The 19,403-nt window shown below is 46.4% G+C and overlaps 1 protein-coding gene across 3 annotated transcripts in view; it reads right to left on the bottom strand.

The window, feature by feature from the left end:
• LOC117072590 (general transcription factor II-I repeat domain-containing protein 2B) overlaps positions 1-19,403 on the bottom strand; it is a 66,151-nt gene that overhangs the window by 35,120 nt on the left and 11,628 nt on the right. For all 3 annotated transcript variants that reach the window (XM_033192913.1, XM_033192911.1, XM_033192912.1), the window contains 3 exons: positions 15,665-15,768; positions 10,979-11,117; positions 699-818 (listed from right to left, as the gene is read on the bottom strand). In XM_033192913.1, coding sequence (XP_033048804.1) covers positions 699-818; positions 10,979-11,117; positions 15,665-15,763 — 358 coding nt within the window. In that variant the 5' untranslated portion in view covers positions 15,764-15,768. The remainder of the gene's footprint in view (positions 1-698; positions 819-10,978; positions 11,118-15,664; positions 15,769-19,403) is intronic.

Here is a 19,403-nt window from a genome sequence, read left to right on the forward strand (position 1 = left end):
GACACTGTCCTATTCCTGGGTGAACCACTTAGAGAATTCATGCTTGGCTGGGCACGGTGGCTCATGCCTACAATCCTAGCACTTTGGGAGGCCAAGGCGGGTGGATCACATGGTCAGGAGTTCGAGACCAGCCTGGCCAACATGGTGAAACCCCATCTCTACTAAAAATACAAAAATTTGGCCGGGCACGGTGGCTCAAGCCTGTAATCCCAGCACTTTGGGAGGCCGAGACGGGTGGATCACGAGGTCAGGAGATCGAGACTATCCTGGCTAACACGGTGAAACCCCGTCTCTACTAAAAAATACAAAAAACTAGCCGGGCGTGGTGGCGGGTGCCTATAGTCCCAGCTACTCGGGAGGCTGAGGCAGGAGAATGGCGTGAACCTGGGAGGCGGAGCTTGCAGTGAGCTGAAGTGAGCTGAGATCCGGCCACTGCACTCCAGCCCGGGCGGCAGAGCGAGACTCCATCTCAAAAAAAAAAAAAAAAAAAAAAAAAAAAAAAAATTAGCTGGGTGTGGTGGTGGACGCCTGTAATCCCAGCTACTTGAGAGGCTGAGGCAGGAGAATTCCTTGAATCCAGGAGGCAGAGGTTGCAGTGAGCCAAGATTGCACCATTACACTCCAGCCTGGGTGGCAGAGCAAGACTCCATCTAAAAAAAAAAAAAAAAAAAAGAGTTCATGCTTAAAGTGAACGTTACCATAACAAAAGCAGAAGTAGTCCTCCACTGCCTTCCTGAGTATTTCCGTTTCTCCGGAGTGGACCTGCATCCCGTTCACAGGGCAGGGAGGTTTCACCTCACGTAGACCCTCTGCAATGCCTGTAAATGGATGATTGGCATTAGGTCAGTATCTAAGCATTTGTGCTGTACACTTCCATACTTTGTTTCTGTTATTGAAAGAAAAAAGGGGGAAAAAGTGAATAAATATAAAACAAGATCTTTTAAAGAAAGACAATAAAAAAGTATATTTATGATAAACAGGTTAAAGAACTATAAAAAATCAGCATATAAAGAAATAGTACTAGTTTAAGGAAATTATTATTTTTAGAGACAGGGTCTCACTCTGCTGCCCAGGCTGGAGTGCAGTGGGCTGATCAAAGCTCCCTGCAGCCTCAAATTTCTGGACTCAAGCAATCCTCCCACCTCTGCCTCCCAAGTAGCTAGGCTTCCAGGAGTGCACCACCACACCTGGTTAACTTTTAAAATTTTTTTCAAGATGGGATCTCACTATGTTGCCGAGGCTGGCCTCTAACTCTTGGCCTCAAGCGATCCTCCCATCTCAGCCTCCCAAAGTGTTGGGATTACAGGTGTCAGGCACTACACCCAGCCAGAAATTATCTTTGTAACAGAAATTTGATTTGCTATACCGTTGAAAAGTGACAATAATTGTATAGGAAGACTATACCCCTGAACCCATTCAAGACCAGCCCGGGAATCAATTGCTCCTCCAAAAGTTTTAAAACTGATTGTTTTAATCAGTCTAGTCAGGAGAGAGAAACCACACAGTAATTTGAAGACAGAACAGTTTTTTGTTTTGTTTTGTTTTTTATCAATGTAAGTGGCACAAGTATAGTTTTCTTTTCTTTTTTCTTTTTTTTTGAGACAGAGTCTCACTCTGTCACCCAGGCCGAAGTGCAGTGGCATAATCTCAGCTCATTGCAAGCTCCGCCTCCTGGGTTCATGCCATTCTCCTGCCTCAGCCTCCTGAGTAGCTGGGACTATAGGCACCTGCCACCACACCTGGCTAATTTTTTTGTATTTTTTACTAGAGATGGGGTGTTAGCCAGGATGGTCTCAATCTCCTGGCATCGTGATCCACCCGCTTCGACCTCCCAAATTGTTGGGATTAACAGGTGTGAACCACCACGCCCAGTCAAGTATAATCTTCTTACATGGATATACTGTGTCATTGGTGAAGTCCGGAGTTTTAGTGTACTCATCACCCAAATGATGTACATTGTACCCATGAAGTAATTTATCATCCTTTACCTGCCTCCTGCCTCCCACCCCTCTGAGTCTCCAATATCTCTTATTTTACACTCTATGACCATGTTTTTGTTTGTTTGTTTGTTTGTTTTGAGACAGAATCTCACTCTGTCGCCCAGGCTGGGGTGCAGTGGCACAATCTCAGCTCACAGTAACCTCTGCCTCCTGGGTTCAGGAAATTCTTGTGTCACAGCCTCCCTAGTAACTGGGATTACAGGCGCCCACCACTACACCGGGCTCATTTTTGCATTTTTAGTAGAGACAGAGTTACATCATGTTGGCCAGGCTGGTCCTTGAACTCCCGGCCTCAAGTGATCTGCCCACCTCGGTTTCCCAAAGTGCTGGGATTACAGGCGTGAGCCACCACGCCCAGCCCCACACTCTATGTCGATGTGTACCTATTATTTAGCCCCTCTTATAAGTAAGGACATGTAGCATTTGCCTTTTTAAGTTAATTGATAAAGACAGTAGCCCCCAATTTCATCCATGTTGCTGCAAAAGACATCTTTTTTTTTTTTTTTTTTTTTTTGAGGCGGAGTCTCGCTCTGTCGCCGGACTGGAGTGCAGTGGCCGGATCTCAGCTCACTGCAAGCTCCGCCTCCCGGGTTTACGCCATTCTCCTGCCTCAGCCTCCCGAGGAGCTGGGATTACGGGCATTACCATGCCCGGCTAATTTTTGTATTTTTAGTAGAGATGAGGTTTCACCATGTTGGCCAGGCTGGTCTAGAACTCCTGATCTCAAGTGATCCATCGCCTCGGCCTCCCAAAGTGCTTGGATTATAGGCGTGAGCCACCGCACCTGGCCATTTCATTCTTTTTTATGGCTCAGTAGTATCCCATTGTGTACATACCACATTTTCTTTACCCAATCATCTGATGATGATGGACGCTTAGCTTGATTACATATCTTTGCTACTGTGAACAGTGCTGTGATGAACATTCAAGGCAGGTGTCTCTTTGATAGAATGATTTCTTTTCGTCTGGGTAGATGCCAAGTATGGGCTTGCTGGATTGAATGGGGGTTTATGTTTAGTTCTCTAAGAAACCTCCATACTGTTTTCCATAGAGGTTGTACTAATTTACACCAACAGGTGAAGCTTCCTAGTAATCGTCAACTGGTAACATGGGATTAGCTGCTAGAGGCAGTGAGGACGCTAAAGAGACCATAAGCAGCAGGTTGCAGGAGCATCTGTAACTGCTGGACTGAGGCAGGGGACCCAGGAGGGAGCAAATGCAGGAACAGGTGGCCCCTCAGGGCCGAGATTCAGACCTTATTAAACAGGATTTGGCCATGGTCCACTGGATAGTGGGAAAGCCTATGGGGGTGTCCATGTGATAGCTGGTAAGCAGGGGCCTGCTTTCTGGGGGTGCTGGTGGAAATCACTAGACAGTTGCCCTGTGGGTGCCTGCAACACTTTCTGGGCATTATAAGGAAGATGCCTTCTAGTGTGCCAGTGGAACTCTCTGGAAGCTACCTGGAGGGTGATGCCAAGAGAATTTGCTGGGAAGCCATGCTCTGGGGAACTGGTAGAACTCCCTGGGAAACTGCCTGTGGGTATGGTATCACTGAAATTCACTGCAAAACCTCCTTCTGGATCTTTCTTCCTTTTTCCCTTCCTTTCTTTTTTTTTTTTTTGTCTTGCTCTGTCACCCAGGTTGGAGTGCGGTGGCATGATCTTGGCTCACTGCAACCTCCACCTCCTGGGTTCAAGTGATTCTCCTACCTCAGCCTCCCGAGTAGCTGGGATTACAGGTGCCTGCCACCACGCCCAGCTAATTTTTGTATTTTTAGTACAGATGGGGTTTTGCCATGTTGGCCAGGCTGGTCTTGAACTCTTGGCCTCAGGTGATCTGCCAGCCTCAGCTTACCGGAGTGCTGAAATTACAGGCGTGAGCCACCACACCTGGCTGATATATATATATATTTAAAATAATAATAAAAAAGAAAAAAGGCCAATGTAAAAATGTATATATATATGTATTTTATAGAGACAGGGTCTTGCCATGTTGGCCAGGCAGGTCTCAAACTCCTGGGCTCCAGCGATCCTCCCATTTCAGCCTCCCAAAGTGCTGGGATTACATACGTTAGCCACTGCGCCTGGCTCCTTCTGGAATTTTCTGGGACTTTGATGAGACTTGCTGGGAAGCCAGCTGGAGTATCAGTGGAAGTGACTGGGAAGCTGTGTGTGGTGGGGGTGTCACTAAAACTCACTGGATTGAGTGCCACACTGGGTATCCCAAATGCTGTTGGTCAGCACAGGCAGGGGAGAGCTCACTGCAACCTCTGCCTTCCGGGTTCAAGCGATTCTCCTGCCTCTCCCTCCCAAGTAGCTGGGATTACAGGCTCCTGCCACCACACCCGGCTAATTTTTGTATTTTTAGTAGAGACAGGGTTTTTCCGTGTTGGCCAGGCTGGTCTCGAACTCCCGACTTCAAGTGATCTGCCCGCCTTGACCTCCCAAAATGCTGGGATTACAGACGTGAGCCCGGCCTCAAGTGGAATTTATTCCTCAGACACAAGGATGGTTCAACATATTTAAATCAATCAGTGTAATGTACCACATTGACAGAATAAAGGACAAAAGCCACATGATCATCTCAATTGCTGCAGAAAAAGCATTTGACAAGACTGAATATTCTTTCATGATAAAAACACCCTACCGACTAGAAGTGGAAGGAAATGACCAATGTAATAAAGGCCATTTATAAAAAGTCCATGGCTAATATCACTCAACAATGAAAGACTGATAGCCAAGATGAGAAATGACAAAGATGGGCCAGGTGTGGTGGCTCACCCCTGTCATCCCAGCACTTTGGGAGGCTGAGGCAGACAGATCACTTGAGGTCAGGAGTTCCAGACCTTGCTGGCCAATGTGGTCAAACCCCACCTCTACTAAAAAAATACAAAAATTAGCCAAGTGTGGTGGCGCACACCTGTAATCCCAGTTACTCAGGAGGCTGAGGCACAAGAATCACTTGAACCTGGAATCCAGAGGTTGCAGTGAGCAGAGATCGCACCACTGCACTCTGGCCTAGGCAACAGAGCGAGACTCCATCGCAAAGAAAAAAAAAAAAAGAAATCGCGAAGATTCCCTGTCTCTCCACTTCTGTTCAACACAGTATTGGAAGTCCTAGCCAGAGCAATTAAATTAGGTAAGAAAAAAAACAAAAAAGGCCTCCAAATTTGAAAGAAGTAAAATTATCTCTGTTCATAGATGATACATGATTTTTTATGTAGAAAACCCTAAAAATTCCACACAAAAATCTATTTGAAGTCCAACAGATTCAGCAAAGTTGCAGGATACTACATCAACACACCAAATCAATTGCAGTTCTATACAGTAACAATGAACAATCTGCAAAGGAAATAAAGAAAACAATTCCATTTACAATAGCATCAGAAAGAATAAAATCCTTAAGGATAGACCTAATCAAGGAACTGAAAATCTGTATGCTAAAATAATAAAACTGCCAGGCCTCTGAGCCCAAGCTAAGCGTCATATCCCCAGTGACCTGCACGTATACATCCAGCTGGCCTGAAGCAACTGAAGATCCACAAAAGAAGTGAAAATAGCCTTAACTGATGACATTCCACCATTGTGATTTGTTTCTGCCCCACCCTAACTGATCAATGTACTTTGTAATCTCCCCAGCCCTTAAGAAGGTTCTTTGTAATTCTCCCCACCCCTTGAGAATGTACTTTGTGAGATCTACCCCCTGCCCGAAAAACACTGCTCCTAACTCCACCACCTATCCCAAAACCTGTAAGAACTAATGATAATCCACCATCCTTTGCTGACTCTCTTTTTGGACTCAGCCCACCTGCACCCAGGTGAAATAAACAGCCTTGTTGCTCACACAAAGCCTGTTTGGTGGTTTCTTCACACGGACATGTGAGACAAAAACGCCACCGAAAAAAATTAAAAGAAGGGCACGGTGGCTCACACCTATAATCCTATAATCCCAGCACTCTGGGAGGCTGAGGCAGGCAGATCACTTGAGTTTAGGAATTCAAGACCAGCCTAGGCAATACGGCAAAACCCCGTCTCTACTGAAAATACAAAAATTAGATGGGTGTGATGGTGCATGCCTGTAGTCCCAGCTACTCGGGAAGCTGAGGCAGTAGAATTGCTTGAACCTGGGAAGCAGAGATTGCAGTGAGCCGAGATCAAGCCACTGCAGCCTGGGCAACAGAGCAAGACTCCATCTCTCAAAAAAAAAAAAAAAGAAGACAGAAACAAATGGAAAGACATCTCATGTTCATGGATTGGCAGGTTTAATATTGCTAAGATATCTGTACTACCAAAAGCTATCTACAGAATTATTGCAATCCCTATCAAAATCTCAAGGGCATTTCTTGTACAAATTAAGAAATCCACTCTAAAATTCATATGGGGCCGGGCGCAGTGGCTTACACCTGTAATCCCAGCACTTTGGGAGGCCAAGGCAGGCGGATCACGAGGTCAGCAGATCGAGATCATCCTGGCTAACATGGTGACACCCCATCTCTACTAAAAATACAAAAAAATTAGCTGGTCGTGGTGGCAGGCCTGTAGTCCCAGCTACTCCGGAGGCTGAGACAGGAGAATGGCGTGAACCTGGGAGGCGGAGCTTGCAGTGAGCCGGGATGGCGCCACTGCACTCCAGCCTGGGCGACAGAGCGAGACTCCATCTCAAAAAAAAAAAAAATCATATGGAACACCAAGGGCCTCTGAATAACGGAAACAATCTTGAAATAGAGCAAATTTGGAGGTCTCATACTTCCTGATTTCAAAACATAAAGTAATCAAAACAGCGTGATACTGGTACAAAGACAAATAGAACTATGGAATAGAGAGCCCAGAAATAAACCCTTGATCAAAATACTTAGCATGCATGCCAGGTGCAGATCTCAGCTACTTGGGAGGCCAAGATGGGAGGATCACTTGAGCCCAGGAATTTATGACCGGCCTGGGCAATATAGCTAAACCTTGTCTCAAAAACAAAAAACAACAACAACAAAAATGCCAGGCATGGTGTCTCACGCCTGTAATCCCAGCACTTTGGGAGCCAGAGGTGGGTGGATCACCTGAAGTTAGTGTTTGGACAAACGGAGGCAAGATGGCGCACTTCCGGGTTCTTCATCACCAACCTTTCCCATGCGAGCGAAAATGCAGCCGGCGCCCCGGAAGGTGCAGACCAACCGGGCATGCGCCAGGTGACGTCAATCCGAAGAGACCAAGATTTACCTGGTCACACCTGCGGAACGCCCCCGGACACGCCCGTGCCCTGCCTATTGCCCTCCCACTCCTAGAAAAGCCGCTCCGGACGGACGCCACTCGCAAACTTCCCAGCCCCACTCCTGTCGGGATGTTGGGACTGTATCAGGAACCCTGCCCGAGAGCCCCACCGGGGGACTCTGTCGGCCTCCTTTGCCGGAGGCCGACAGACCTCTCCCTACCCACCTTCTTCCCCTGAAGCTAGGTGACCAAAAATAAATTTGCAGTTTTGCTCCTAACCTTGCCTACCTGCTGGTTCTTTTGTGCCCGCTCTGGTGGTCTTAGAAAAACAAATCAGTCAGGAGTCTAAGACCAGCCTGGACAGCATGACGAAACCCTGTCTCTACTAAAAAATACAAAAATTAGCTGGGTGTGTTGGCAGGCACCTGTAGTCTCAGCTATTTGGGAGGCTGAGGCAGGAGAATGGCTTGAACCCAGGAGGTGGAGGTTGCAGTGAGCCGGGGATCACGCCACTGCACTCCAGCCTGGCCAAAAGGGCAAAACTCTGTCTCAAAAAACAAAAACAAAAACGAAAAACCTGCGGCCATAAAAAAGAAAGAAATCATATCCTTTGCAGTAATGTGGATGCAGCTGGAGGCCATTATCCTATGTAAATTAATGCAGGAATAGAAAACCAAATGCCACATGTTCTCACTTATAAGTGGGAGCCAAACCTTGGGTACACATGGACATAAAGATTGGAACAATAGACACTGGAGACTCCTAGAGGAAAGAGGGAAGTGGGAGCAAGGGTTGCAAAATGAACTATGGGGTGCCATGCTCACTACCGCACCCCAAACCACAGCATCACGGAATATACCCATGTAACATCTGTACACGTACCCCCCGAATCTAAACTAAAAGTTGATGTTATTGAAAGAAAAGAAAATATAAAAAGATTATCACACCAATTTCAGAACAGTTTCATTACAAGATGAATACTAGAGAAAATATTTGTGACAATGAAATTAACATGCAACTACGAATCTTACAAAAATCTACAAGTAAATTTCAATGATTAGAAATTCAACTGGCATCTGACGTTAATGAACTGGGAATACCCTTCTTGTGTATCAACTACACACTGACTGTATTCTTTAAAGATGGCTTCATTTTTTAATCTATCTTCTTGATAGTGGAGACCTTAATCTGGGATCTTGGAAATAAATTTGAATCAATATATCACTCAATTCCCCCCTCTCTTTATCTATTCTATCTATCTATCTATCTATCTACCTATCTATCTATCTTTTCTTTGTTTTTCTTTTGAGACGGAGTCTCGCTCTGTCGCCCAGGCTGGAGTGCAGTGGCGCCATCTTGGCTCACTGCAAGCTCTGCCTCCCGGGTTCATGCCATTCTCCTGCCTCAGCCTCCGGAGTAACTGGGACTACAGGCACCCACCACCATGCCCAGCTAATTTTTTTGTAATTTTTAGTAGAGACGGGGTTTCACCATGTTAGCCAAGATGGTCTCGATCTCCTGACCTCATGATCTGCCTTGGCCTCTCAAAGTGCTGGGATTAAGGTGTGAGCCACCATGCCTGGCCCTATCTATCTATCTCTATCTATCCATTCATCTAATCTATCTATATACATTATATATATATATAATTCCGCTCTCCCTTATCTATCCATCCATCTAAGCTATCTACATACATATATATATAATTTCTCTCTCTCATCTATTATCTATCCATTTATGTAATCTATCTACATACATATATATATAATTCCTTTCTCTTATTTATCTACCCATCTATCTAATCTACACACACACACACACACACACTTTATATACCCTCTGCCAATCCATAGAGACCTCCCTCTGTACACACAGACACACACACACACACACAGACACACACACACACCCTTATACCCTCTGACAAACCTTTCTGATTTTTTTTTTTTTTTTTTTTTTTTGAGACGGAGTCTCGCTGTGTCGCCCAGGCTGGAGTGCAGTGGCCGGATCTCAGCTCACTGCAAGCTCCGCCCCCCGGGTTTACGCCATTCTCCTGCCTCAGCCTCCCAAGTAGCTGGGACTACAGGCGCCCGCCACCTCGCCCGGCTGGTTTTTTGTATTTTTTAGTAGAGACGGGGTTTCACCGTATTAGCCAGGATGGTCTCGATCTCCTGACCTCGTGATCCGCCCGTCTCGGCCTCCCAAAGTGCTGGGATTACAGGCTTGAGCCACCGACCTTTCTGATTTTTATCCTTTCATGGTTACAAGGAATATTAAATTGCTGTATCAATACTTGGTAAATAACCTACAGTGTTAGAGATTACCACCATAAAAGGTGTAGTTTTTTGTCTGGTTTTGTTTTGTCTTGAGACTGGGTCTCACTCTATGGGCCAGACTGGAGTGCAGTGGTATGATCATGGCTCACTGCTGCCTTGACCTCCTGGGCTCAAGCGATCCTCCCACCTGAGCCTCCTGAGTAGCTAAGACAACAGGCAAGTGCCACCACGCCCATCTACTTTTTTTTTTTTTGTATTTTTTAGTAGAAATAGAATCTTGCCATGTTGCCCAGGTTGGCCTCAAACTCCTCAGCTCAAGTGATCCACCTGCCTTGGCCTCCCAAAATTTTGGGATTACAGGCATGAGCCACTGTGCCTGGCAGAAGGTGTAGTTTTTAACACGTAGAGTAGTTCCTTGACATATGGCCACATATGTTCACTCACACTAGATGCTTGCAGCACACCCTGGCATATTGAAGGCTCTGAAATTACCATACTAAGAAAAGGAAAAAACGGCCAGGTGCAGTGGCTCACACCGATAATTCTAGCACTTTGGGAGGCAGAGGTGGGCAGATCACTTGAGGTCAGGAGTTCGAGACCAGTCTGGCCAACAGGGTGAAACACCATCTCTACCAAAAATATAAAAATTAGCTGGGCATGGTGCGGGGTGCCTGTAATCCCAGCTATTCGGGAGGCTGAGGCAGGAGAATTGGTTGAACCTGGGAGGCGGAGGTTGTGGTGAGCCAAGATCGCACCACTGAACTCCAGCCTGGGTGACACAGTGAAACTCTGTCTCAAAAAAAAAAAAAAAAAAAAAAAGGGCGGGGAGCAGTGGCTCACGCCTGTAATCCCAGCACTTTGGGTGGCCGAGGAGGGCGGATCACAAGGTCAGGAGATCGAGATCATCCTGGCTAACTTGGTGAAACCCCTTCTCTACTAAAAATACAAAATATTAGCTGGGCGTAGTGGTGGGTGCCTGTAGTCCCAGCTACTCCAGAGGCTGAGGCAGGAGAATGGCATGAACCTGGGAGGTGGAGCTTGCAGTGAGCTGAGATCGCGCCATTGCACTCTAGCCTGGGCGACAGAGCGAGACTCCGTCTCAAAAAAAAAAAAGGAAAAAAGGAGTAATTGTATAATGGTTATTAATAGGCAGTGATACACAACAAGCTCTGGAAAAGCTTTTCCCCTTCCTTTGGAAAGGACTAAAGTAAGAGTATTTTGTTAAAATGTGTGTTTATTTTAGGAATTAAAGATAATTTGTTCTATGTCCTTGAAATTTATTCTAAGAAACCAGAGTACTGCTGAGGACCTAGCACAAAATAAAATGACCATTTGTCTTGGGCTCTGCAGTGTTAAGCAGTGTTTGGTAAGCTGAATCCAAGAAGATGTGTTAGGATCGTTTCTAGGAGAATGCTTAGGATATCTTAGAAGACTACGGAAGTTTTGCCTGCAATCCTTTTGAGATTGGGAATACAAAGGATAAAATTACAACACCTACAGTATTTTGCAAAATCTTTCTGAAAATCCGTCCTGGCATTAACAAAAGCACATCCTCTCTCGGTTCCGACGACAAACACGTCTGTTTCGTACACTGCGATGCAGGCCACTTCTACCTTGGACTTGGCCAGTTCTTTACACTGAAACAGAAACAAAAGGGGATGTATTATCTACAAGGGCAGATCCAAGTTCGCGGTGCCTGGGAGGCCTGCTTTAAGAATACAAAATTAGGGCCGGGCGCGGTGGCTCACACCTGTAATCTCAGCAGTTTGGGAGGCAGAGACGGGAGGATCACGAGGTCAGGAGATTGAGATCATCCTGGCTAACAAGGTGAAACCCCGTCTCTACTAAAAATACAAAAAAAATTAGCCGGGCGTGGTGGCGGGCGCCTGTAGTCCCAGCTATTTGGGAGGCTGAGGCAGGAGAATGGCATGAACCCGGGAGGCGGAGCTTGCAGTGAGCCGAGATCGCACCACTGCACCCCAGTCTGGGGGACAGGGCCAGACTCCATCTCAAAAAAAAAAAAAAAATTAGGTAGCAAAAGGAATATTTATTTATTTTATTTTTATCTTTGTTTTTTGAGACAGAGACGGAGTCTTGCTCTCTCGCCCAGGCTGGAGTGCAGTGGCACGATCTTGGCTCACTGTAAGCTCCATCTCCCGGGGGTCACGCCATTCTCCCACCTCAGCCTCCCAAATAGCTGGGAAGGCAGGCACCCACCACCAGGCCTGACTTATTTTTTTATTTTTTTAATTTTTAGTAGAGATGGGGTTTCACTGTGTTAGTCAGGACAGTCTTGATCTCCTGACCTCGTGATCCTCCCACCTTGGCCTCCCAAAGTGCTGGGATTACAGGCGTGAGCCACCACGCCCAGCCAGAATATTTATTTAGAATGAGAAAAATCACCAAGAAAGGAAACCAAAACAAATCAAGCAAACATCATAAACATCATAAAACCCAAAGAACATATTTTTATTGACTGCCTGACGTGGGTCTCCAATACGATTTTTCCCTATGTTTTTGGCTGCAGACTTTCTGGTTACCTCTTCATATACACAGGCCTTTCATTTATTTATTTATTTATTTTATTTTTATTATTTTTTTGAGACGGATTCTTGCTCTGTCACCCAGGTTGGAGTGCAGTGGTGTGATTTCAGCTCATTGAAACCTCTGCCTCAGCCTCCCACGTTAGCTGGGATTAAAGGTGCCTGCCACCACACCCAGCTAGTATTTTTGTATTTTTAGTAAAGACGGGGTTTCACCAAGTTGACCAAGCTAGTCTCAATTCCTGACCTCAGGTGATCAATCCATCCTCCTCGGCCTCCCGAAGTGCTGGGATTATAGCTACCATACCCTGCCTCCTTTTCTTTATAATATTTTATTTACTGATAAGAAACACACACATAGAATTTACTGGGTTTTTTTTTAAAACAAGGTGGCACTCTGTTACCCAACCTGGATTGCAGTGGTGTGATCACGGTCACTGCAGCCTCGACCTCCTTGGCTCAGGTGATCCTCCCACCTCAGCCTCCCAAGTAGTTAACACTACCGGCATGCGCCCCCACGCCCAGCTAATTTTTGTATGTTTAGTAGAGATGGGGTTTCACCATGTTGGCCAGGCTGGTCCTCAACTCCTGGGTTCAAGCAATCTGTCTCCCTTGGCCTCCCAAAGTGCTAGGATTACAAGCGTGAGTCACCACGCCCAGCCGAATCGTTTATTGTTTGTCTCCCAAGTAGGATATAAGATCTCTGTGAGGGGGACTTTCTCTGTTAAATGAAAGGAATGTGATCAGTTCTTAAACAATGTCCCTGGGAAAGATATTTTGAGTTTTCTTCAAATGGATCCTAATTCTTTCTTTTATTATTATTATCATTTGAGACAGGATCTTGTTCTGTTACCCAGACTGAAGTAGAGTGGTGCAACCCTAGCTCACTGCAGCCTTCATCTCCTAGGCTTGAGAGATCCTCTTGCCTCAGCTTCTCCAGTAGTTGGGACTTATAGGCATGTGTCACCACACCCGGCTAATTTATAAAATTTTTTATTTTTGGCCGGGGGCGCGGTGGCTCAAGCCTGTAATCCCAGCACTTTGGGAGGCCGAGACGGGCGGATCACGAGGTCAGGAGATCAAGACCCTCCTGGCTAACACGGTGAAACCCTGTCTCTACTAAAAATACAAAAAACTAGCCGGGCGCGGTGGCGGGCGCCTGTAGTCCCAGCTACTCGGAGGCTGAGGCGGGAGAATGGCGGGAACCCGGGAGGCGGAGCTTGCAGTGAGCCGAGATGGCGCCACTGCACTCCAGCCTGGGCGACACGGCGAGACTCCGTCTCAAAAAAAAAAAAAAATTATTTTTATTTATTTATTTATTTTGAGACAGAGCCTCGCCCTGTCGCCCAGGCTGGAGTGCAATGGCATGATCTCGACTCACTGCAACCTCTGCCTCCTGGGTTCAAGCAATTCTCCTGCCTCAGCCTCCCAAGTAGCATGTGCCACCATGCCTGGTTAATTTTTTTGTATCTTTAGTAGAAACCAGGTTTCACCATGTTGGCCAGGCTGGTCTCAAACTCCTGACCTTGTGATCTGCCTGCCTCGGCCTCCCAAAGTGCTGGGATTACAGGCATGAGCCACCGCACCCAGCCTAAAAATTTTTTTAGTAGAGACAAGGTCTTACTATGTTACCCAGGCTGGTCTCAAAACTCCTGAGCTCAAGCGATCCTCTGGCCTCAGCCTCACAAAGTGGTGAGATTACATGAGATTACAGGCGTAAGCCACCCTGCCTACCCCTAATACTTTCTTTTAAAATTAATTCCAACTTGCATGGTTTTTGTTGTTGTTGTTGTTGTTGTTTAGAGTCAGGGTCTTGTGTTGTGCCGGCTGGAGTGCAGTGTCATGCTAGCTCACTGCAGACTTGAACTCCTGGGCCCGAGCAATCCTTCCACCTCAGCACCCCAACTAGCTGGAACTATAGCACCATCCCCTCTAGCTAATTTTTAAAAAATAGTCCTGTAGAGACAAGGTCTTACTATGCTGCCCAGGCTGGTCTCCAACTCCTGGCCTCAAGCCATCCTCCCACCTCGCCTCCCAAACCGCTGGGGTTACAGGCTGACTATGCTAATTTTGATCACTTGAATGATGTGGTGTCTATCAGATTTCTGCACTGTAAAGTTACTGATTTTCCTTTTTTAATCAATAAATATCTTCTGATCAGATACTTTGGAGTTATGTAAATTTCTCATCAAATTTTCACCCACCAGGTAAAGTTTACCTTTTGGGTGTAAATAGATATATATAAATAGGCTATTTACTTTTTTTTTCTTTTTTTTTTTTTTTTTTTTTTTTTTGAGACGAAGTCTCGCAGTCGCCCTGGCTGGAGTGCAGTGGCCGGATCTCAGCTCACTGCAAGCTCCGCCTCCCGGGTTTACGCCATTCTCCTGCCTCAGCCTCCCGAGTAGCTGGGACTATAGGCGCCTGTCAACTCGCCCGGCTAGTTTTTTCTATTTTTTAGTAGAGACGGGGTTTCGCCGTGTTAGCCAGGATGGTCTCGATCTCCTGACCTCGCGATCCACCCGTCTCGGCCTCCCAAAGTGCTGGGATTACAGGCTTGAGCCACCGCGCCCCGCCACTTTTTTTTTCTTGAGACAGAGTCTCACTCTGTCGCCCAGGCTGGAGTGCAATGGCACAATCTCAGCTCACTACAACCTCCACCTCCCGGGTTCAAGTGACTCTCGTGTCTCAGCCTCCTGAGTAGCTGGGAATACAGGCGCTGCCACCACACCCAGCTAATGTTTGTATTTTTAATAGAAATAGGGTTTCACCATGTTGGCCAGGCTCGTCTCCAACTCCTGACCTCAAGTAATCCACACACCTTGGCCTCCCAAAGTGCTGGGATTATAGGCATGAGCCACTGCGCCTGGCCTATTTACTTTTGAATTTAGATATTAAAAATATTCTCAAACATGGTAACAAAGGTTACCATTCATTACATTTCAGTTCTGGGAGCTTAAGTTTATATAATTGCATCCATAGTGTAATATACAAACACATAAATAATCTGACTAGCCCATTATCCTCTATAAAGAATACCCTTATATAGATGTCAGACAGAAGGCAAACATCAAAAGTGATACTGAAGCAGCCGGGCACAGTGGCTCACGCCTGTAATCTCAGCACTTTGGGAGGCCGAGGTGGGCAGATCACCTAAGAGGTAAGGAGTTTGAGACCAGCCTGGCCAACACGGTGAAACCATCTCTATTAAAAATACAAAAAATTAGCCGGGCATAGTGGCGGGCACCTGTAATCCCAGCTACTTGAGAGTCTGAGGCAGGAGAACTGCTTGAACCTGGGAGGCAGAGGTTGCAGTGAGCCGAGATCATACCACTGCACTCCAGCCTGTGCAGCAGAGCAAGACTCTGTCTCAAAAAAAACCAAAAAAACAAAAATTAGCTGGACACGATGACGGGTGCCTATAATCCCAGCTACTCGGGAGGCTGAGGCAGGAGAATTGCTTGAACCTGGGAGGCAGAGGTTGCAGTGAGCTGAGATCGAGCCACAGCACTCCAGCCTGGGCGACAGAGTGAGACTCTGTCCTGAAAAAAAAAAAAAAAAGGGGATACTAAAGTGTTTCATGATTCTGTCGTTTCGACAATGATCCATCTATGGAATGTCAGACAAGTGTCAGGCTGTCTCACCATGGACTCGAGGGCAGACACGAGGAATGTCACCACCATCCTGCTCTCTGAGGAGGACTCTTCTTCAACAGGCAGGGTGGACACTGCTACCTGGGCCATGATCCCTGTGCAAGAGAAGCAATAAGAAAGTGGCAAAAATTCAGAGTCTGAAACCCACATTTAGAGCTGTGAGGGTGCTCACAAAAGATCTAGTTCAAACTTTCCTCTCAAGGTGAAGAAACTGAAATGTAAAGGCATTTAGTGACTTGCCCATGAGCTCCTGAATAGTAATGCTAACTTATTTTATTTTGAGACAGGGTCTTGCTCTGTCACCCAGGCTAGACTGCAGTGGCACAATCACAGCTTACTGTAACCTCTGCCCCCTGGATTCAGTCGATCCTCCCACCTCAGCCTCCCCAGTAGCTGGGACTACAGGTGAGCACCACCACACCTGGCTAATTTTTGTAGTTTTTGTAAAGATGGGTTTTTGCCATGTTACCTAGGCTGGTCTCAAACTCCTGAGCTCAAGCAATCTGGCTTCCTTGGCCTCCCAAAGTGCTGGGATTACAGGTGTGAGCCACCGCGCCCAACCCTGCTTTCTATTTTTTTGGACACTGAATTTCACTCTTGTTGCCCAGGCTGGTGCAACGGCGCGATCTCAGCTCACTGCAACCTCCACCGCCTGAGTTCAAGTGATTCTTTTCTGCCTCAGCCTCCTGAGTAGCTGGGATTACAGATGCCTGCCACCACATCCAGCTAATTTTTGTATTTTTAGTAGAGATGGGTTTTGCCATGTTGGCCAGGCTGGTCTCGAACTCCTGCCCTGAGGCGATCCGCCTGCCTTGGCCTCCCAAAGCGCTGGGATTACAGGTGTGAGCCACCGTGCCCAGTCAACTTCCTTTTTTAAAAACTATTTATTTATTGAGACACACGGTCTTGCTCTATCGCTCAGGCTGGAGTGCAGTGGGGCAATCTCAGCTTACTGTAGGGTCCCAAGCAGCTGGGACTACAGGCACACACCATCACACCTGGATATATATATATATATTTTTTTTTTTTTGTAGAGACAAGGTTTTGCCATGTTGCCCACATTGGTCTTAAATTCCTGGTCTCAAGTGATCCGCGATCCGTCTGCCTTGGCTTCCCAAAGTGCTGGGATTATAGGCATGAGCCACGATGCCTAGCCTTTTTTTTTTTTTTGGCAGGGGTTGGGGGGTACGGAGTCTTGCTCTGCTGCCCAGGCTGGAGTGCAGTGGCACAATCTCGGCTCACTGCAACCTCTGCCTCCCAGGTTCAAGCGATTCTCCTGCCTCAGCCTCCGAAGTAGCTGGGGTTACAGGCTCCCACCACCACGCCTGGTTAATTTTTGTATTTTTAGTAGAGACGGGGGTTTCACCATGTTGGACCAGGCCAGTCTCGAATTGCTGACCTCAAGTGATCCACTTGCCTAGGCCTCCCAAAGTGCTGCGATTACAGGTGTGAGCCACCGCACCCAGCCTTTTAAATTTATTTTTATGCTAACTTTACAGCATATATTTTCCACTAAACCTACACATGGCCTCCCCATAAAACAAACTCAGATATTATGTGACAGGAGCATGTTCTTTCCCAGATGAGAAAAGGATTCGTATCTTATTGATCCAATGACGTTTAGTCAGATTTCAGCATGGTTGTGACAGCTACCATCCTGTTTCACTTAGACATAGAAAGGATATAATGGGTTTGTGTACTAAAGATAGGAAGAGAAAATTCCTTCTTTCCCTCTTCCTTTTGGACTTCTGTCTCCTAAAAGCTCATTCTAAATTTTGTCAAGCTTTTTTTTTTTTTTTTTTTAGCTTTTTGTTTGTTTGTTTTGTTTTTAGAGACAGGATCTCACTCTGTCACCCAGTCTGGCGTGCAGTGGCACAATCATGGCTCACTATATCCTCCAACTCCCAGGCTCAAGTGATCCTCCTGCCTTACCCTCTGGAGTAGCTGGGACTGCAGACATGTATCACCAGACCCAGCTATATTTTTTAACATTTTTTTTGGTAAAGATGGAGTGTTGCTCTATCACCGAGGCCGATCTCAAATTCCTGGGCTTAAGCCATCCTCCTGTGTCGGCCTGCTTAAGTGCTGGGATTACAGGCATGAGCCACTGTGCCTGGCTGATGCATTTTGCCAAGCTCTAAATGAAGTTAGCTTTAAGAAATTTCTTTGAAAAAATTATCTGAAATCTTAAAAACAACTTTTTGAAATGGAACATGCAAATTAAGTACCCGTCAGCTACCATCATATCCCTCCAGTATTTGACTTAATTCTATTTGTAAGCAAAAGACAAACAGATCACATGAGGGTACATGTGGAAGACAGAAGATTTTTTTTTTCTTTGAGTTTTGCTCTTGTCACCCAGGCTGGAGCGAAGTGGCGTGATCTCGGCTTACTGTAACCTCTGCCTCCCAGGTTCAAGCGATTCTCCTGCCTCAGCCTCCTGAATAGCTGGGATTACAGGCAGCCGCTACCACACCCGGCTAATTGTTGTATTTTTAGTAGAGACGGGGTTTCATCATATTGGTCAGGCTGGTCTCAAACACCTGAGCTCAGGTGGTCTACCCGCCTTGGCCTCCCAAAGTGCTGGGATCATAGGCGTGAGTCACTGGGCCCAGTCAAAACTGAAGATTTAAGGGAGCGAAGTGTGGAGGTTACATGGGGTTATTTGGAAATATTCACAAACGTCTCTTTCAGATCATGTGGTTTGATTTCTTACCCACTTGAATGTGGTGTGGCCACATGACTTTCGTGGACTGAGGATGTCAGGGAAGTATATTCACTTTGCCATACTCTCTCTTCCTCCTCAGTGGCCACAGGGAACGTTTCACATGGGACCACCACAGCAGCCTGGGTTCCAAATTGCCGACAACGTGAAACAGATTCAGTCAACACACAACAGACTTTTAGTGCGACCAAGGAGTAAGTCTTTGCTCCTTTAATCCTCCAAAGTCTGGTGTCATTTGCAACCACAGCACACCCTAGCCAGTCTGGACAGTTATGGAAGGTTGAAAAGAAATTCTAAAAATGCAACTATCTATCAAAATTCTTTGAAGACACTTGAGGATCCCTTAGAGTTAGAATCTTTCTGAGAACATTAGCTACGCTGAACCAGTAGGATGCAAATTGTTATCGTTAAAAATTTTTGGCCAGGTGCAGTGGCTCAAGCCTGTAATCCCAGCACTTTGGGAGGCCAAGACAGGCGGATCACAAGGTCAGGATATTGAGACGATCCTGGCTAACACTGTGAAACCCCGTCTCTACTAAACAATACAAAAAACTAGCCGGGCGAGGTGGTGGGCACCTGTAGTCCCAGCTACTCGGGAGGCTGAGGCAGGAGAATGGCGTAAACCCGGGCGGCGGAGCTTGCAGTGAGCGGAGATCCGGCCACTGCACTCTAGCCTGGGTGACAGAGCAAGACTCTGTTTCAAAAAAAAAAAAAATTTTTTTTAAATAAATCTATGTATCTCTATTATTATTAAACAGAATGGTAGGGGGAAGGGAAGGATAGGGAGAGATTTGGTTGTTTTTTTGAGATGGAGTATCATTCTGTCACCCAGGCTGGAGTGCAGTGGCACGATCTCAGCTCATTGCAACCTCTGCCTCCTGGGTTCAAGTGATTCTCCTGCTTCAACCTCCTGAGTAGCTGGGATTGCAGGCATGAGCCACCACACCTGGCTAATTTTTGTATTTTTGGTGGAGACGGGGTTACACCATATTGGCCAGGCTGGTC

This window comes from Trachypithecus francoisi, unplaced genomic scaffold (genome assembly GCF_009764315.1).
Source record: "Trachypithecus francoisi isolate TF-2019V2 unplaced genomic scaffold, Tfra_2.0 Lachesis_group4, whole genome shotgun sequence".
Lineage (NCBI taxonomy): Eukaryota > Metazoa > Chordata > Mammalia > Primates > Cercopithecidae > Trachypithecus > Trachypithecus francoisi.